Here is a 19,432-nt window from a genome sequence, read left to right on the forward strand (position 1 = left end):
GACCTGACTGAACTTTGTTGGATTGCTAGTTTAGGTACAGCAAAATGGTTGAAGGTTGAAAACCTCAGAACTACAACACAGAATGAATGAATGCCAGCAGAGAATTTAAAAATGTTAAAGGAAAAATTATAATCTCTACAAATTTAAGACGTAACATACTTAAAGACCCAAAATACATACGTGCGTACAAAATTTTACAGCTGTACATAAATACACACAATACGTATATGTTGTAAATACGTACTGTACGTATTTACAACTTTAAGGCCGAAAACTTTTGATAAATTTAAGTCTTCCAAAACGCATCATTTTTAGGAGTGCAATTTTTTTCCAACCTAAATAACATTTACAATAATTCGCCAAATGTTTTGATGATTTGGGGTTTGCAAACTCTTACACATCAGATCATAAATACTTTGACGTGAATCAGAGGTTACATTTCTGAAATATTTACAAGGTTTGTTATGCTTTTAAGTCTGAGAAAAGTATAGAATATAAATATATCTGATATTCACTTGTACAGACTTAATATGACAAACTATGTGTACTATGGTTGAGCCCTGGCCCCATTTATCACCTGAATGATCAGACAGATTCCACTGTCAAGAGCGCAGAAAAAAATATGTGCAGATGCATTCAAATGTCTTGTGTCAAGTGAAAAAAAAGCACCACAATGAAATGTGGAAAAAAAAAAAGGTTTTACTAACAGAACACAAGCTGAAAAAGTTGCATATTACATGGATTTGGAGAAATATGAAAACTTCCACATGGAGAAAACATTTGCATTTCACTTTCTGAAGATAAACTACAAAAATGCTATTTGGGAAAAAAAAGTATATAAAAAGGACAAATGTACACAATGGTTAGAAGTACAACAGATAGAGCAGTCGGTGAGGCAGAATTTCACTGGTTCTCCTCTGACAGAAGTCCTTGTAAAGTCTCTGAAATGCCTCGGAGTGCTCTGCATCAGCGGGCCTGCTGCAGCTTCTATACAACAGCGTACTGCTGATACAGCAGCTCTCGGATCTTATAGTAGTCGTCACACAGGCAGCCTTCTAGGCCGATGCGTCCGGGCTCCGTCTGGACAAAGAGCAGAAAAACGCACGGGTCATCTCGATCCTTAAGCAATAAGTTTGCATCTTTAAACACGAATGAACAAACCCTTTGCAGCAGACTGCTGGGCAGTGGAAGATTTACTGGTGGAGATCCTTCCTGCAGTCTTGGATTTTAAGTGTCTAATGCATCTGCATTGAGTTTTCCCATTCAACCAGCGTGTAAGCACACTCCATTAACAGTCACAACACTATTTGATTTCATTGTCTGAGCCGCATCTATTTTAAGTTCTTGTCAATTCTGCAGTTTGTTGTTAGGATCCTGGCTCACTCTTACTTTTACTTCAGTGAAGCACTGAGGTGAGGTTTTTATATCCTCCTTAGGGAAACTGTGTTTTATTCTCTCCGTCTTTAATGTTCTTTTTAGTCTTCAGTGTGTGAGAGTATATTTTCGTACAAGACTAAAGAACGTTTTCATATTGTAGGTGTTGTCTTTTAATAATACTCAGGGGTTTAAATAAAGCCTAAAAAGGCATTTATTTTGTAAGAATTATTCCTCGATTGTGCAAACCCCACTAAAGGTGATCCACAGCTAACAGGAACAAGAGTTCACTCAGCAATGGCTTTTTTGTGTTTTCACCTAAAATCTGGCTTTAGCACAGAAAAACAAGTGCTAGCTCAGCACTGAGTCTTTCTGGGTCAGACCCTACAAAGATAAACCTAAAAAAAATATGTTTGAATGCCTGAACCCCTGTACTGAACTGAAAAATCACCCTAAAACTTGGGATGCTCAATCCTGATCATAATAAGAAGCTCCTTTATAGCAATAGCAAGCTTCATGCATCTTTTGTGGCATGCAATGAAAAACGCAACAAACACACAACTAATGAGAAGAAGTGCATTCACTATGGTTGTTAACCTGATTAATTACATTTTAAAGGGAGACTGAATGTCATTAGTGAGGATTTGAATATTGTAGTAGCGTCACCTTTTTCTCACAGTATCTTTTTAATTTATCATTGTGTAGTTTATATGTTTAGTGCTGTTGGGGAAGTCTGCAGTGAGCTGACAGACGAGACGCTCAGAGTGGGGAGGACACTTACCCTGCGCACGGCCACCAAGTTGTTGCACACCAGAACTCCGCCAACGAATTCAGCCTGGATGCCCTCCCTCAGAAGGACCTGCTTGAAGTCAGACAGCCGAGGCTCGTTGATGTACACGGACTGATGCCCTGAAATCTGTTGAGAGTAAACAACTTTGGTCAAACAGTATTTCCACGCAGCTCAGCACAGCTTTTTGAACACAGTCACATTAAAGCATCTTCTCAGGAATCTCAAAGTCTCAATAGAAGCTTTTATCAGAGAAGAAATCAGGTTTGGGTCCTATTTGCAAACACTATTCTGAACATTTTGATCAGGTCCTATTGTAAATATTGGAAATTCTAACATCAACGCTATTAGTCTGAGTTGTACTAAACAAATAAAAACAAGCAAGCACATTTCAAATTAAATGTTCTCATTTGCCAAAATTCAGCTGATCTCCTGCAAAAGATTCTAATATGACAAAGTACGAATAACTTGAATATATTACAATAAAAAATAAATAAAAAACAACTCCCATTAAAACATTTAAAACGGGGAGTTTTTATATTTATTCGATCAAGAAAAAATACCCTCCAGGGATCCTCTACAATAAGAGTTTAAAGCATGAATGCACAAACAAGCTGAATAAGTCCACAAATCCTCAACTTCTTAGGAGGGAATTATGCTTTTCAATTAGAAAAACTGCCAGGAAGTTAAAAATATTTAAAGTAAAAAAAGGGTATTTGTTAAAGATGAAGTGAATTAAAGAAAATTTATGATGAAGTTAAATGCCTAACCATTTATATGGAAAGAACAAACACGTTGCAATGAATATGCAAATGCAAGGCATTTCTAAAATTGACCAAAACTCACAAAAACACACGATTATAACGCCTTTTTAAAAACACTAAAAAAAGGTTTCTGTTGCCCACCTCGTTCGGAGGCAGCGGCTCCAGTGTTGGAATGACATCACTCTCATCAGATAGCTCCTTCTCATCCTCTCCAAACAGGTTCTTCATGGCGCGCTGAGCTGCTACAGCCGTGGCATTGTGGTCAACGCCAAGCTCGGGGGCGACATCCATGGGTACTTCACCTTCCTCCACCTCTTCCTTAACACCCTCCTCCACCATCACGCCAGTATCCACCTTCGCTACCCGCATGTCCAGCACGCCATCGATCCATGCCAGCTCTGTGTCTCTGGCCTTGCAGAACTGCAATGAGCTCACCAAGGAGTCTTTCAAACGCACCTTTAAATTAAAAACATAAAAAGGATTAAAACACAGGCCTGTTTGGAAAAGTTATGGCTCACCTTAATCTGACAAAGAGATTATTTAAATTTACAACCCAATGGCAGAATTTTAAATTTGTAACTAGAATTAAAACATATTTTTCCTCCTTATTTAAAATATGTCATATTTTACTAAACTAAGCAGACATTACTGAAGCTCACCTGGTAAATGTGTGTCTCACTGGTGGCATCAACGGTTTCCTGCAGTTTGGGTGTGTAGACTTTGATGTCCTTGCTGAAAGCCTTGCAGGACTCAGCCAAATCCTGACTGGCTTCTGGTGACCCATTAACAATTACCAGCTTTCTGGGTTTCATCTGGTTAATAATCTTCTTTATGGAGTCACCATCAGAGCGGCCTTCGTAGTCTATATATGTTATCCTGGCTCTATGGAGAATAAAAACGAGGTCAAGTGTTAAAATGTTGATCTGACTTTGTATGATCTGTTGAGTGCAGTTTATCCTAATATAACAACATTTGGAAACCGTTACAAGAATATAACTCTGATGCATTCTAAACACAAACGTCATTATACTGAAGTTCACTGACTTTATTTCAAGATTTTCCACACTTGAGATGCATTTGGTGGGGACAACAGACAGATCTTGGTCCATGGGTTCATCTCCATTTGTCAAGCCGGATTCCAGTTTGTTCTTCTCTTCCTCTGTGGCTTGCAGTTCAGGAATCAGAAAATCTTCCATCCTTTTAAAAGCAGAACATTGATTTCTTGATAACCACACAGAAACTCCTGGCTTCCAGCAATTACAAGCATTAAGACTTCAGCACCTGATGACTTCTCCATACTCGTCCCATTTGATCCTCTCCTCGTGCACTGGGAACATTGGATAAGACTTCTTGGCTTGTTTGAAGAAACTGCCTTTACGACTCCCCTCACTCTTCATCATCAAGTCATGGTGCTTGGTTTTTACAGCAGCTGGCTGGTCCAGATCATCATCCATGTCGCTCTCATCACTTGAGTCCACATCCACCCTGCATATCCACAACACAAATCTTCAATCTATACGCACCAAATTAAATAGCTCCAAGTGGCAGTAAATTTCTCTACAGTAGTAAACAGTAAGACAATATAATTCATACGTCTTTACCAGATTTCATTAAAAATAAATAAAAATCTGTAGTTGGACAAAAGATGGACCCAGTACAAACTTGCACAATTTTTAACAAATTATACACCAAATTGTGAAATGTGGCCCAAATTCCAAATACAGTAACTCCTCTTTTAAAACTCAGTTAATCCGTCTGTTTACCTACTAAAACTTACTGTTGTTCTTGTACAAGTTTTTTAGCAGCTTCTTTCTTTATTTTCTCCTTTTCAAGATAATCTTCCAGCTCCTTGCCTTCAAGCTTCACTCTTTTCCTCACCTGTCATAAACAAAAGAGAAAACATAAATGTGATGAAAATGTAAGGAATTTATTGATGTGTTCTCAAAGTAAGAAACTGAAACTTCTTGTGGGGCAAACACTCTGTCAAAGCCAAAACAACTTTACAGCTGCTGGTTTTACCTCCAGATCCAACATCTTTTCTCCAGGATTGTCGATGAGGTAGCGGGCCAAGGTTCCAGGTGTGGTGCGGTAGGTCAGGATGATGGAATTTTTCGTATTTTCACACATCTGGATAAATAATTCTCTGGAGAAGCCAGACTCAAGGTCTGGCTGGCTGCAAAGTACAACCTTAGGGTTGGGGACCCGGGCCAGGTCTGCCAGACTGTGGCACAGGGTTAGATGTCTGAACTGGAAGGGGTTATTTCTTTTGTCCTCAAAACACCTCATGAGTTTGTCACTCATCCATTCCACCTAGAGAGAAGAGAGAAAAAAAAAAAGATTAGCAGGTGAAAAACAAGCATGTAGCAACATTTGCTCATTTGTTTCTGTAGAAAACATTTATATAAAATCAGATTATTTAATTATGGGAAAAAACAAAAAGTAAAATTAATTTTTTTGAGTGAATATCAGCGATTCATACCTGAGACTTGGAAAATTCCACCACATTGTAGCTAACATTGTTGAGCAGAGCTAATGGGTAAGCTCCAAGCCCAGCATCCTTTGTCCTCCAAATCTGGTCCAGGAGCTGTGCCAGCTCCAGTACTCGCCCAGCCGTATCCACAGAAATAAGGACATTACCATCACCCCGCAAGGTCTCCATTACATTGGCTGTGTAAGTGCAAAAGAGAAGTATGATTACTAGAACAATTGAGGGAAGGCAGAGGAAATGTACAAGCTCCGACACTAGGAATATTGTAATTATCATATTAACTGTTTTTATTCTCATATCTAAAGAGAATATTGCTTACTAAGCAGCTGCTCATCCCTTTGCTTGCGACGTGGTTGTACATAAGTAGCATTGAAAGAATCAGTTATCAGTAAAGATGGACGACTAATGCTCTCCAATGTGCAGCCGTTGAGGTGGCTAGAACAGACAAGTGCAAAAAATTAAAAATAATAATAATAGCACAAGTTAAACAAATGGCAACTACATTTTCATTTCACAGGCACATCTCTATTTACATTTCTCTCTTGTGATTAAAGTCCACAGCATACACAATTTCCTCCTCTCCATCCTTGACAATTTTCCAAATGGTTCCTCCAATCATGTGTCCAGCTGGAAGAGGAGTAATCGAAAGACCATGTCCCTTACCTGTGAGGAAAGAAATAAAGCACAACATTTTTGCAGACTGTATAAACTGGATTGCTCCATAGATCTTCCTTGTGATGAGCTGTAGTAAAATCTCACCTTTCAGATTGACAATTTGAGAGTATTTCAACTGCTGGATTTTATCAAAAGCACTGTCCACATCATCAAGGGTGAAAAGTGTGAAATCCTCACTGTTGTTTCGAGACTGGAAGCAGGAAAGAAATGTTTGTATGCACAAAAGCTTTATTTATAGGAATATATTTGCATTCATTTTCTATAGTCACAGATTACAGTACCTGATATAAATCATACATGAACATCTGACCCATTTTGTAGACAGGAATTGTGGCATAGATTGTACAGTTTAGACCCAGTTTGCCCACAGCATAGGGCAGGGCACCCAAATGAATTGGATCAGGGTGGGAGAGCAGCACCGCATCAACCTGATGAACATATCTGGAAGGAATATATAACAATATTTCAAGGCAAGCAAATAAACAAACAAACAAAAATCTAAAACAAAGGGCTAAGGAGAACATCAGAGGTAATGTAATACACTTACACATTAAGCTGCTCAAAATCTATTTAAACTGATTAACTTTATAAAAGCTTATGTGAATTGGTTTACTAGTGTGAGCAAATGTAGTATTTCAGAAAGTCTGCAAAGTGGAGCATTTTGTTGGCACGTTTTGCTGTTCCTTTCTGTCAATTACTGCCTCCCAGCTTTAAAGACACATACAACTTTAAAATGAAAAAAAAAAGGGAATAATTCTTACCGTTTCATGGCATCAATAATGTCCATTGAGAAGTTCTCGTCCCATCCACAGTCCAGGAGGATGCGAAATTCATCCACCTGCAGCAGGTAACACAGGGCGGATTCCTCCTGAACCCCTGACACGGCTGTCAGCTTGATAATGGATGTCATGTTTCTTCACTTGTCACGCTGAAATGACAAAACATGACAGTGGTTAGCACAGTTGCCTCACAGCAAGATGGTCCTGGGTTCAATCCCCAGATGGTCTTTCTGTGTGGAGTTTGCATGTTTTACTCGTGCTTGCGTGGGTTTTCCCTGGGTACTCAAGTTTCCCCCCCACAGAAAAAAAACAACAACATGCATGTTAGGCTGCCTTCAGGCCCAGGCCTCCCTTGCAAAAGAGATCTGTGATCTCAGTGGGATTTGCCTGGTTAAATAAAGGTTAAAAGGAAAAAACAAACATATAAGACTTAACGTTGTCTTCTCGTGAGAGTTCATTCATTTTAGCTTAGCATGTTAAAATAAAAACAAACAGGTGCAGCTTTAAAACAGGACTCAATAAAATAATTTCTTGCACGAGGCGGCAAGAACCTAAACTGCTGTGTATATCGTGGTTAAGACCGAAACGTTAGATTACTGAAACCTAAACACCGTTTTACCCGGTAAAATCTATTTAGCATTCAAGCTAGCTAGCAGTCTGCTCTTTTGTGTGGATGAGTGAACAAGAACGACGAATCATGAAACATACCATTAAATAGGAGATAAAATAAATTATTCTTCGTTGAAACAGAAGGAAAAAATTCTTAAAGTGGATTTTTGTAGTACCAACGTAAGAACATTTTTGTTAGCGATTTTCAACACACTAGATTGGCAGACATGTTCAGCGCTGTTACGTCAAAGGTGAAAGGGCAAAGGAGCGTACCAACGAGAGTGGAGAAAAGAGAAACAAAATAAGTACGTGAAAATTAAATAAATATTCTTAGATAGTATTTTAGTATTTTATATTTAGAAATAAGCGTTAAATTCTGCACTGTTGAAAATGATTACATGTGGTAAAAGAAAAAAACGATGTGGTAATTATTTTAATTGTTTGACGTACAGTACTCATCATCACGTTCTGCTTTTGGTACCGTCCAATGTCCTTCTCTGTGTGATCGGAAGGCCGAGGTTTGGTATTAAGATTCAAGTATATATTTTTAATATACGCATTGTCACATTTTATTCTTTGACTCTGAATGCTTTAACATATAGATTTTGCGAAACAAAGTAGTCAGTATTTACCATGTATAAATTAAACGTTAGAACACTAGCTAATGCTAACATTGTCCAGGATAGCATGATGGTTAGCTTCTCTCGGACTATTAAACATTTTCTGTCTCATATCTTGAAGGTAAATAGGCTTTGTAGTTATTTTAGTCAGTGATTGAAAGCAAATGCTTCACGATGTCTTAGCACAAACGTTGCGCATGTGTAATAAATTGTCAAAGTTGGTAGCAGTTTCATGTTATTAATTTATTGGTTTAGCTTCAATTGATCTAAGCTACACTTACAGCCGTGCAGGCTTTGAGAAACTTAAAATGTAAGCATTACTTTTATATACAAAAGTATGAAACATGTACGTGTCTTTGGTTTCCACAGGAACCATGCTCAAGTTTTTACCAAAACAAATGCATTGGTCATTCGTCTTGGTTCCCATGGGCTTCGTGATAGGATGGTACTTGGACAATCGAGAAGATGAGAACATGACAATTTTCAGGAACAAGAGTACATTGTACAAAAGGTAAGAAAAGTGACTGACACCAGCACAACCTAAGAAACTCATCCTCTGCTTATTCAAATCTGTTTTTCATGTCTGTCCACATTTGGACCTTTTAAGTTTTGCGTTTTTAAAGGATGCAATTTTTCACGTATTTAAACTATTAAAGCAAAAACATAAATATCTAAGACATGTGATCGTACATACAAGATATAACCAAAACTAAAAGCTTCCTCAAGCTTTTACTTTTTATACCCCAACAAAATACAGGTAGTTGCAAAACTTCAATTACTTTGTTGACATTGCCTGCCTGTACTACTACATAAAAAAAAAAAAAAAAAATCTATTAACATTTTTTAAATCCCCAGAAAGTATAGGATATATCATGAGATGTGTTCCTTCACTGGAGGTTCATTTTAACATATTTTTTTAACTTCTAAAGTTAGAATATTTTTTTATTGCTGTATACATTTGCATATAAAGTAGTAGGAGTCCACACCCCCGTGATAAGTGAAAAACCATGAAGTAGGGATCTAAATTTGCACCTCTCAAGATAAAAATCACAAAGTGCTTTGACAAACAAAACAAAAGAACAAAACAATTTAAGCAAAAGCGGATTAAAAAAGATTTAGCCAGCCTTTAAAGGAAGCCAATGAGATCAATGATCTGAGAGTTTGAGGGAGTTCCAGTCTTGGAGCCACAGAAGAAACTGTCTCCTTTAGTTTCGAGTTTTGTTTGGGGAACAATCAGCAGGTCTTAATTACAGGACCTCAAAGACCTGATAGGGGTGTAGGGATGTAAAAGTTCCGAGATGTAAATTGGTGTCTGTCCATGCAGAGCTCACCCAGTCAAAATCAGAATCTTGAAAGCACCCAGTAGTCCCAACTGTTCAAGTTTCACTCCCAATCTCACTCCTTCTGTGTAAATAAACAATTTAAATACTGTAATATTTTAAATAGACAATCCATGCAGCATGGATTGCTTATATAAAATACACAGTCTGGCTCAAAAAAACAAGTTGTTACCAAAAAAAAAAGATCTCACACTAATATTTGGTTGGACCGCCTTTAGCTTTGATTACATCATGCATTCACTGTGGCATTGTTTCGATAAGCTTCTGCAATGCCACAAGATCTATTTCCATCCAGTGTTGCATTAATTTTCACCAAGATCTTGCATTGATGACTAGACACTAAGCATGATGGGTACATCACTTCACCTGCCTCTCTTCTTACCCTAATGCACCCATCAATCTGGAACAGGGTAAATCTGGACTCATCAGCAGACCACATGACCTTCTTCCATTGCTCTAGAGTCCAATCTTTATGCTCCCTAGCAAACTGAAGTTTTTTTTTATCCTAGTTAGCCTCACTGATTAGTGGTTTTATTAAGGCTACACGGCTGTTCAGTCCCAGTCCCTTGAGTTCTCTTCTCATTGTGTGTGTGGAAATGCTCTTACTTTCACTATTAAACATAGCCCTGAGTGCTACTGTTGTTTTTCTTCGATTTGATTTCACCAAACGTTTAAGTGATCACCGATCACGATCATTCAGGATTTTTTTCTGGCCACATTTCTTTCTTGAAGACTATGGGTCCCCACTATTCTTAAAGCTTTTAATAATGCGTTGGACAGTTCTTAACCCAATTTTAGTAGTTTCTACAATCTCCTTAGAGGTTTTCTCTGCTTGATTCCAATGATTTGACCCTTATTTTTTTTTTTTTTGGGCCAGGCAGTGTATTACAGTATTTAAATTTAAATTGTAGAGAAGTGCAGCAGGATATTAAAGGGTTAACCCTTCACACAGCAGCACGGAGCAGAAATGTACTTCTTGATCACACTGTAACAACTGAACATAGAAGTTCTAAAATAATAAAAAAAAAAAAAAAACCTTTATTTTGTGATAGACGATTTTACGATGTGACATACTTTAAATTTTAAGTTGGAAGACAAAAGTCTATCAGTGTAGCTGGACAGCAAAGGGTCACAAAGCTGCTTCAGCGGGAGCTTCGCTCTGCATCTGTGGGCTGCACAGGTGCTAAATCATTTAAAATTTATTTTAAATAAACAATCCATGCCGCTCGTGTGGCTCATCCATCAATCCGCCAAATGTGTCATGTCCAATCTTAATTTGAAAAATCGCGAAAGTCGAACTGCAAAGTAACGAGAGACTACTGTACAAGGAATCTGATTCAGTCTCTGCGACATAAATATTAAAGAGATTTACTTTAGCAATATCATGCTTGTGCTTTTACTGGACCTAATTGTACAAACGGCAGGTTCAGGTGAATAGTTCAGATATCAAGCTTACTAAAATACAGAAGAAAACTCAAGAAAAGTAAGACATTTTTCAGACTTCTGAGGGGAGATCTATTTGTTAACATGATCCTAGACAAAATTTCAAATAGTTTTAAAAATGCATTTTGGGCTAATCTGAATGTCCTTGATACAATTAGATGAAACGAAAATGTTTTTCTCTTTGTAGGGAGCTGAAGCCTGGTGAGACGGAAACATGGAAGTAGACGTTTTCCTGCTTGGAAAGTCCCATCTTCTTTGGTGTGACTGATTCAATGGATTATCCTGAACTCTCATAAATGAAGGGGATTCCTGTACATGTTCTTTCTGAGATGCATCAACTAAAAAAAATAAACATGTCCTTTCTCCTTTAATTGTAATTATTTGTGTGTTCCAAACAACTTTATTAAACATGGATTCATTGAACAGCAAGGACTATATGAAAATTTCACAGAACCAGAAGACTACACGGTACACAAAGTTTTGTAATGAAGAGCGTGTTTTATTTAAATTATATACGATTCTTTTCATGCTCTCAGTGTAATTAAGCCATCTGTGGTGATGACCAAAGAGGTTCTGCAGTGTGGATAATCCCCTTCTCAAAAAGCAGTTCTGTCAAAGCAACCTGGAGGGGGGAAAAGCAAATCATTTTACAAACTTCAATATTTAAAATTCAGTTGAATAAGTGATCATAAGAACCTACCCTGTCCTGAGCAGAATCGCAGGGCAGGTTTCCTACAGTCACAAAGTTGGGATACGAATGGATCAGAAACTCGATAGCATCCGTGTGCTAAAAGGAATAATAAAAAGTTAGGTAGGTGCCATCATCACAGATGAACTCTGAGATAAATGCTTCTACCTCTGTTTGGATTTCTAAACTCTTGAGCTCCTCTTTGTGATAAACTCTGGAGTTCTCTGCCGTGTAGTAAAGGTAAACCGTGTTTCCATCGCTGCCCAACCTGGTAAAGAAATAATCTGTGAGCTAAGTTTCATAACTAAACAAAGCGCTAAAAGTTTGTCTTTAATCTGCGTTACCTGGCACAACCTGCTCGAAGAATTCTGATTTGGGTCTGCGTCGTCACTTGAACACCCACGTCCTTAACGTTTCCGCCCTCCCATCTAGCTGGAGCTCCTTGGACGCTGGTGGCCAGTTCATCTGAGAGCGGTCACGTAAATGGTTAAAACAGAAAACTGCCCGTTTCGGCTAGTTTTCTTCAGTGGCTCATACCTGGAGTCAGCGCTGGAGGCAGACAGTCATGAAAGAATTCCCTGGCTTTCTGATCGACCGCAGCGTCCACCGGGGCATACTCCGGTAGTTTCTTCATCAGATTCTCGATGTGGGCGAGGAACTCTTCCTTGCGGCGGGTGTTCTTCTGCACAAAACCAGCTTCAGCTGTTAAGGAGCTGAACCACAAGTGATAAATGGATACAAAAATAAAAACTACCTTATCAGAGTGCTGGACTCCCATGTACGTCAAGTAATCTAAAGGTAAACCACGTCTGAACTCCACGTCCTCCTCCATGGCGATCTCTAACGCAGCGGGAACAACCTGAGAAATGAGAGAAAAAGTGAAGATCTGAGTGGAAGAAAAACTTAGAGATGCGTAGCTGATTTTGTCTAAAGAGACATAATGGTTGACTGGAAAAATATTTGTTTGAGCAGCAATGCTGTGAGTGAGTTAGATAGCAGAACTGGTCAAAAATAAATCCTTAAATATGGCTAATTGTGTGTAAACAGACATTTGTGACAAACTATTAATGCTTTATCTCAAATAAGATAAATTCAACCTTAAGTTGTTTTCAAGTCATTCTAGCTCTGCCAACACAAAGTGACTGAGCTGGAAAACAAAACTTCATGTCTGTTCTGAGTGGTTCTCAACACTGGTCCTTGAGGAATGCCATCCTGCATGTTTTAGTTGTTTCCCTGCTCCAACACACCCGATTGAGATATTTTATTACTTCCTGAAGTTCTGCCAAAGCCTGTTAAGAACCCATTCATTCAAATCAGACAGGTCAAAACAACTAAAACATGCAGGATGGTGTTCCTCAAGGACCAGAGTTGGGAAACCACTCATTTAGATATCCCGAATGTTAATTTTTATTTTGCTTTCGTTTGCGTCAATATTTGTTTTACAATGCAGGGTTCGTATCGACTTTTAAATGGTTTTGTCTTCACTTTAGGAGCTTCGAGACAAAATGAAGATAATCTAAGGGCTACTTTTGGCCCGCAGCCTGTATTTTGTCATTTCGCTAGTAGTGCACAGGTCGGTGGTTTCAACCAATTTCTCGAGTCAATTGGAATTTGATTTTAGCGGTCCCAGTATAACTTGTCTTCCTATTTGTTGATTCCTTTAGAAGTATTTGATTTACCAGACTTATTTTGAGCGAACTAGAAAAACCTTTATTTATGCACATTGAAAGGAGGTTTTTATTAATCTCATCAGCCAAATGTGCATATTAAAAAGTTTTCTAAACCTTTGGAGTTTTCTAAATAACTAATCAAATAGTTTATGTTGCAAGTAAGAAGAGATTGAGTGCATTCTTTAAAAAGGGTAAGATCAGATTGGTTTAGATCTACGGACGCAGCCCTCTGCGGTTTCTGTTGCTCTCATGTTTATCAGCAGTAATCGCTCTGGGCGTCAGAGGGTCTCACCTTCTGCAGCAGGTCCCCCCAGCTGTTCTTCTGGTATGAGGAGATGGTGATGTGCAGTGAATGTGCATCCGGTAGGCAGTTGCCCTGATGGATGAATCCTCGAGGGAAGTAAAGAAGATCTCCAGCTTCCAGCACCACATCCAGGATCGGCTTCCCAACTTCTGACTGGTCGAAGTTTGCTGGAGAGGGATCACGAACGAGTCACCTCTAGGAAATGTTTGCTACAAGGTTTAAAAAGCTTTAAAAATAAAAAGAACTGCACGTTTAAATAAGACTTAAAAATCCTCTGTGCATTAAGCTGCTTTCCTTTCTGTACTGGTGTTTAAAAAACATTTTAATTATAATAATTACATTAATTAGACTTTGTATATTTTTTACTCACGACTTGAAAGTACAGGCAAGACTTCACCTTCTGACCTAAAAGGAAAAAATTCAGACGAAAAACATGAAAAATTAATTACCTGCTTCCACAGCGATAAAGCAATAAGTTTAATGGTTAACTCTCTTCTAATGCACAAACAACCAACATTTGAACTTTATATTGTTGATGCTGATTCAGTGCTTTTAACTTTTAGGCTTTTTAGATTATTCGCCCAGGTGAAATGCAGCTGATTTGACCATTAAAGTGCATTTATTAAGGAAAAGTTCAACTGAGACACACCTTTTCTATAATGTCGAGCAAACAAATAATTGTTTTAGGCAGTTATCTTGTTAAATTTCGACAAAATGCACAGTCCTCCCTCTGCACACTCCCACTTCTGCAAATTGATTTTTGAAATGCAGCTGATTTGAACATTAAAGTGCTTTTATTAAGGAAAAGTTCAGCTGAGAAACACCTTTACTATAATTTTGAGCAAACAAATAATTGTATTTAAGTGTTAAAGTCCTCCATTTTGGCAGCCAATCAATTTTTGGCACAACACCGGCCCACATTTCTGGTTGGTCAACGGTGCCGGTGATGCATAATAGATGCAACTTATACGGCGAAGTGACATATTTATGTTTATTTCCCCTTTATTAGACATATTTAGACTGACGCGACTTATACGGTGGTGCGACATGTACGGCGGAAAGTACTGTACTTGCTCTTAGTTTTCGTATGCTCTATTTAGCTATGGTCTTGCTAATTTTATCTTTAGCAACAGATTTGATCAATTTCAAAATTTAGGCTATTGTTTAGTCTATTTTAATTTTTACTAACGTGTAGCTTTTATTTTAAAACAGTTTAGTTCATTTTAGCTTTGAACTACAGTTATGTTAATTTCAGCTGTAAGCTACTGTTCTGATCATTTTAGCTTTTAATTACAGTTTAGCTAATTTTCACTTCTAAAAATGTTTTTTTTTGCTGATTTTAACTTCTGTTCTGCTTTTTATTTATTCAATGATTTAATTCAGCTAATTGAAGCTGTCAGCTTTCACGAAAGATGCAGTTTCTATAGTTTAAAATAACTTTTGCTGTAAATAATTTATACAAAGTTATTAGTTTATGGTTAATCTTACACTGCTTTGCTTGAAATTAAATCAAATCTACTCATTTCCATTACCTAATTTTTTATCACTTAGTTTAGTTTAGTGTTTGATGTCATAAAAATCAAACTGTTTAATCAACCAATCAGGTATTTTGCTCCATTTCTTAATTGTTATAGTGTAAATAAAGTAAATCCGGTGTGGTGCTGCTTTCCTGAGAGGATGTATTCCAGCTGTGTTTCACCTTGGGCTGTAAACCCTCCAGTGTTTCTTCCCCTCCAGCTGAACCACGAAGGCCTCGATGTCGTCATAATGTGGAGCGAAGCCCTGTGTTCCAGGTGGGGTCAGGTATCTGGTCATCAAAACAAAACCATCATTTAAAACAGGACCGAAAACATTTGCAGCATCAGACATTTATCTACAATTCATACACGTTAGCTCCCGCCATGCTGCCAAACTGCTCCTGGAGGATGGAGAGAACGCTCCACACCGTGGAGGAGAACGCCTGAGGATTCAGCATCCGGATGGAACAGCCGCTCTAACGAGGAGAGGTTTGGGACAAAGCTTAGAGAAAGTGAAGGCACACGGTTCTGCACTGGAAATATCCACACATTTAATATAAATAGAGCTTTCATCAGCGTGTTCTCACCTCGTAGAAGTCCCACACGGTGAACGGCAGAGCTCTACCTGGAGGATTGTGCGTCTCCCTCTTTCCGTTAATGTAGCTGGTCACATCCAGGTTTACTCCAAACTGAACATCTTCCTGTATTAAACAACAAAAACGTCCTGGTTTAGTGCTTTTAACTCACTCAGTTTTAATTCTTTTATTTTAAGAAGGTCAAAAAAATAGAGAACTTGATCTTTCTTAGTTAATTTAATGAGAGATTAAATAAAAATGACAAATGTAACTAGAAAAAAATGCATTTCCTGCAAAAATGCAGTGTGAATGCTTAATGCAGAATAACTTGCTGAAAAACAGCTGAAATTAGCTAAAAAAAAAGACTTTGAAATGTAGCTGAAATGGAACAAGCTTAATTTAACAGCAGAAAGGACACATATTTGTCAAATTGGGTTTAAATGAGCAAAAACAAGCACAGAAATTAGGAAACTGGCTAAAAAAGCTGAAATTAGCTAAAAAAAAAAATAGCTGAAAAGTATCTGAAAAGGCAGGAAAAAGCTTTAACTACCAGTAGGAAGCAGAAAGAGCTGAAATGAGCTAAAAAAAACATGTTGAATTACATGAAAAAGCCTAAAACAGCATCAAAAGAGCTAAAAAGTAGCTGAAAAGGCAGAAAAAGCTGAAAGGAGCATAATGAGCTGAAATTAGCATAAATAAGTTATCAGTAATTAGGCTGAAAGAAGCAAAAATTACCATGAAATACTTACATTTAGGGATGCACGATATTGGATTTTTGGCCGATATCCAATATGCAGATATGTTAAAATTTATTTTGCCGATAAATACGGATATTTTTCCCCCTAGACCTACTTACAGAGACTACATATCTTTCTCTGCTGTGGAATTAAAATACTACTTTATTCTGCATGGTCTTTGTCAATTTGGCCTGCTACCAAATGCAGATGCCAAAAATGGGGCTGAAAATGATGTAACACTATATAAATATAATATATATATAAAAATTGCCTTTTATATCGGTGCATTATTTTGATGGAATGACCGACGTCCGATATTTATTGCCAAATCAGCCGATACCATGCCGATAATATCGTGCATCCCTACTTGAATTTATCTGAAAACTGCTGAAATTAGCTAAAAAATGCTAAAAACGTAGCTGGAAAGTTAGAACAAGCTTAAATGAGCAGAAAAAAGCAGAAAGAACATAAGTTTGGCCAATTAGGCTGAAAGAAGTAGAAAAATGGATCACAATAGTGTGAATGCTTCATAAACATTCACATAATTACTTTTAAGCCTTGAGCAAAATGTTGTTGTCAGTCAGAGAGCATATATTCTAATATAAACAGTTGGTTATCATTTAATGTCATTCTCCAAAACTTTTTCATGCACTAGTTTATTTAAAAGAAAAATCCAGTCTTATATCAAAAGCATTATTGTTTAATTATAGAATGAGACTAATAAACACCATCAAACCCATTTTCTATCACCTAATTGTTTTCTTACCTCTCTCAATATGCGATCAAACTCAGCTGTTGAAAACAGTCCTTTGTAGTAATCTGGATTGTTGCGTTGAACAAAAATGGGCTTCTTTTCCCACGTGTCTCTTAAAGAAGTGAGAAAAAAAATATATATTAATCTTCATTATTTCACTGTGATCCAGGGCTGAACAATATTTCAGGTTATGCAGTGTTTTATGTTTGACTCTTTTCTTATTCAAAACTTATTGTTCATTTCTTGCTAAAAAAAAAAAACTGTAATAATCCATACATACATACATTTGCTACTAAATTAAATTATTGTTTTGCTGTGTTTTCATATTACTAAACACAGCTGCATTTAGGATACTTTTTTTTTAATATTATGAAGCGTTGTTTTAAATAGAAAGCAGTCAACACTCATAGAAACACCTCCATTTATGGGCGATCACCCCCATGAATAAAAACACAGAAATGGGTTTGAACTAAACCCTTCTCTGTGTGGGGTGCTGCTTGTGATGTGGAGTAAGTTAATAGCCACTAAAAGTGATTTAAGGAAAGAAAACTGGTAGGTTTGCAGCACCCAACCCTTGAAGGATCACTTCTGTGTGGGAACAGGCAAATTTAATCCATTAACTTGGGAAAAAAAAACTACCAGACTGATGCATTATGGGAGACTAGTCCCACACAACTCTGCATACCAGATAAACCCACACATGTTCAAGTATATCCTGAATATATATGGGCCTCTAGTAGCAATAAAATAACACTGATTTCAGAATGTAATTTTAGTTTTAATTGGATCTCACTCTGATTAAGCATCTGAGGGATATGGACCCACCATAAGGACAACTTCTTAACTCAATTCAGATTTGACTGTTGCCAGATACCGCCTGAAGAAATCAGTTGGGAGAACCTAAATTATACACTGGAGAATCAGCCATTTTAAACAGAAACCTCCATAAATGCCAAATAACACCTCTTTAAAAGTAGCAAATGTCACTTTGACAAGCTTTGATAAGCAAAGCTGTGTTCAGGAATAACAGACAAAGAGACTGCAGAACTCTACCTGAAAAAATCAGCTTCAGGAACAGGTTTGATGAGCCACTCAAAGAGATGTCTTGCCCTTACTCTGCTGTTGTTGACTTTTGTCATCTTAGACATAACAGCCTCTAAAGAACTTCCAGTAACACGCTTCACCTTTAAAACATAAATAAGCTCAGTTAGGCTTGTAAAAGCACACGATTTGAAACAATGGCAAGCTTAGTTTAGTACAAATCCAACTTCACTTCAAAGAAAGGCAAAAGGTTTAAAGGTGCATACAGGACCAGCTGTTTGAGGCTGCAGCCTCTCTTCTCTCCGAGATTGCTTCAGAAGCTGCTTCTTCGTTTTCCTCCTCTTTGCTTTCAGCTGAGCTTTAGATAATTTAGATGGGTTTACATTAGCAGCTGCAGCCTCGTTGTCTTTTTTCTTTATCATGTCCACCTGATAAAACACGTATTTTAAGGACAATAAAATGACCCAGACACATGAGGAAAATGGATCATATTTTAAACACCAAATCAACAGTTGAAGTAGAGTCCGGTATTAAGTCGAAATAAATTTAATTACCTGTGGAGAGGGTTTTTTAGCAGGAGGGGGTTCATCTGACTGCAGTGTTTGATACAGAGAAAAGGCAGACATGTGTTTTCTCTCCATTTTCATACTAATACGTCATCAAAGTGCGACTGCCTGCTTCCTGCAAATCATTTGGACTCAATTTCGCCCCCTTCAGATTAATCTTGCGAACTGCAGCCTAAATGTAATAATAATAATAATAATAATAATAATAATAATAATAATAATAATAATATAATCAATTGTAAACTTCATATTGTTTTAGTTAGTTAGTTAGTCGACCTATTTTATGAGAATACTTTTAGAATATTTTACTTTCAGATTGTTTATTTTTTTATAATTCTTTAAACTGTAAATTTAGGTTATTCACTGGTTTTGTTAAATTAATCATCACTCTTCCAATAACATACGTTGTAATATGTTATAAAATTTGTTAATAATAATATTAACAATAAACATTTCTGTATTTATTCATATATTTATTTATGTATTTATTTAAATTATTTAATTTAGTTAGTTAGGTAGTTAATTATTTATTTATTTATTGAATTATTTATTTAGTTAGTTAGTTAGTTAGTAACCTTGTGTTATGAGCATGTTATTAGAATATGTTTACGGTTTGCATCAATTTTATATTAATTGTTTTTGTCCATAATTGTTTTAAGGTGAAACAAATTTCTTAATTTTAATTAAATAATTTTCTGTTT

The 19,432-nt window shown here is 37.0% G+C and overlaps 3 protein-coding genes across 5 annotated transcripts; 1 reads left to right on the forward strand and 2 right to left on the reverse strand.

The window, feature by feature from the left end:
- Positions 1-911: 911 nt before the first annotated feature.
- Positions 912-7,719, reverse strand: cpsf2 (cleavage and polyadenylation specific factor 2). The gene is made up of 15 exons (XM_037685569.1): positions 7,576-7,719; positions 6,850-7,016; positions 6,370-6,529; positions 6,173-6,278; positions 5,947-6,076; positions 5,733-5,848; positions 5,405-5,592; positions 4,945-5,235; positions 4,703-4,803; positions 4,207-4,410; positions 3,970-4,122; positions 3,585-3,807; positions 3,067-3,381; positions 2,156-2,290; positions 912-1,080 (listed from the first exon to the last, which is right to left on the reverse strand). The coding sequence occupies exons 2-15, from the start codon at positions 6,996-6,998 to the stop codon at positions 988-990; spliced, it is 2,364 nt and encodes a 787-aa protein (XP_037541497.1). The 5' UTR covers positions 6,999-7,016; positions 7,576-7,719; the 3' UTR covers positions 912-987.
- Positions 7,720-7,826: 107 nt separating this feature from the next.
- LOC119418308 (NADH dehydrogenase [ubiquinone] 1 beta subcomplex subunit 1-like) lies at positions 7,827-11,250 on the forward strand. Of its 3 annotated transcripts, none has more exons than XM_037685571.1 (3): positions 7,827-7,999; positions 8,466-8,607; positions 11,067-11,250. In XM_037685571.1, exons 1-3 carry the CDS (start codon positions 7,867-7,869, stop codon positions 11,101-11,103), a joined length of 312 nt encoding a protein of 103 aa, XP_037541499.1. In that variant the 5' UTR covers positions 7,827-7,866; the 3' UTR covers positions 11,104-11,250. The 3 variants fall into 3 exon arrangements, with proteins under 3 accessions (XP_037541499.1, XP_037541500.1, XP_037541501.1); XM_037685572.1 differs by having other exon boundaries at positions 7,890-8,013; XM_037685573.1 differs by having other exon boundaries at positions 7,890-7,994.
- Positions 11,251-11,405: 155 nt separating this feature from the next.
- riox1 (ribosomal oxygenase 1) lies at positions 11,406-18,814 on the reverse strand. The gene is made up of 15 exons (XM_037685574.1): positions 18,720-18,814; positions 18,432-18,593; positions 18,178-18,308; positions 17,137-17,236; positions 15,646-15,759; positions 15,428-15,534; positions 15,241-15,348; positions 13,912-13,946; positions 13,530-13,708; positions 12,322-12,426; positions 12,105-12,249; positions 11,912-12,032; positions 11,736-11,835; positions 11,580-11,666; positions 11,406-11,501 (listed from the first exon to the last, which is right to left on the reverse strand). The coding sequence occupies exons 1-15, from the start codon at positions 18,810-18,812 to the stop codon at positions 11,421-11,423; spliced, it is 1,668 nt and encodes a 555-aa protein (XP_037541502.1). The 5' UTR covers positions 18,813-18,814; the 3' UTR covers positions 11,406-11,420.
- Positions 18,815-19,432: the final 618 nt, after the last annotated feature.

The sequence above is a fragment of the Nematolebias whitei genome, chromosome 12, assembly GCF_014905685.2.
Source record: "Nematolebias whitei isolate Nwh7 chromosome 12, NemWhi1, whole genome shotgun sequence".
Lineage (NCBI taxonomy): Eukaryota > Metazoa > Chordata > Actinopteri > Cyprinodontiformes > Rivulidae > Nematolebias > Nematolebias whitei.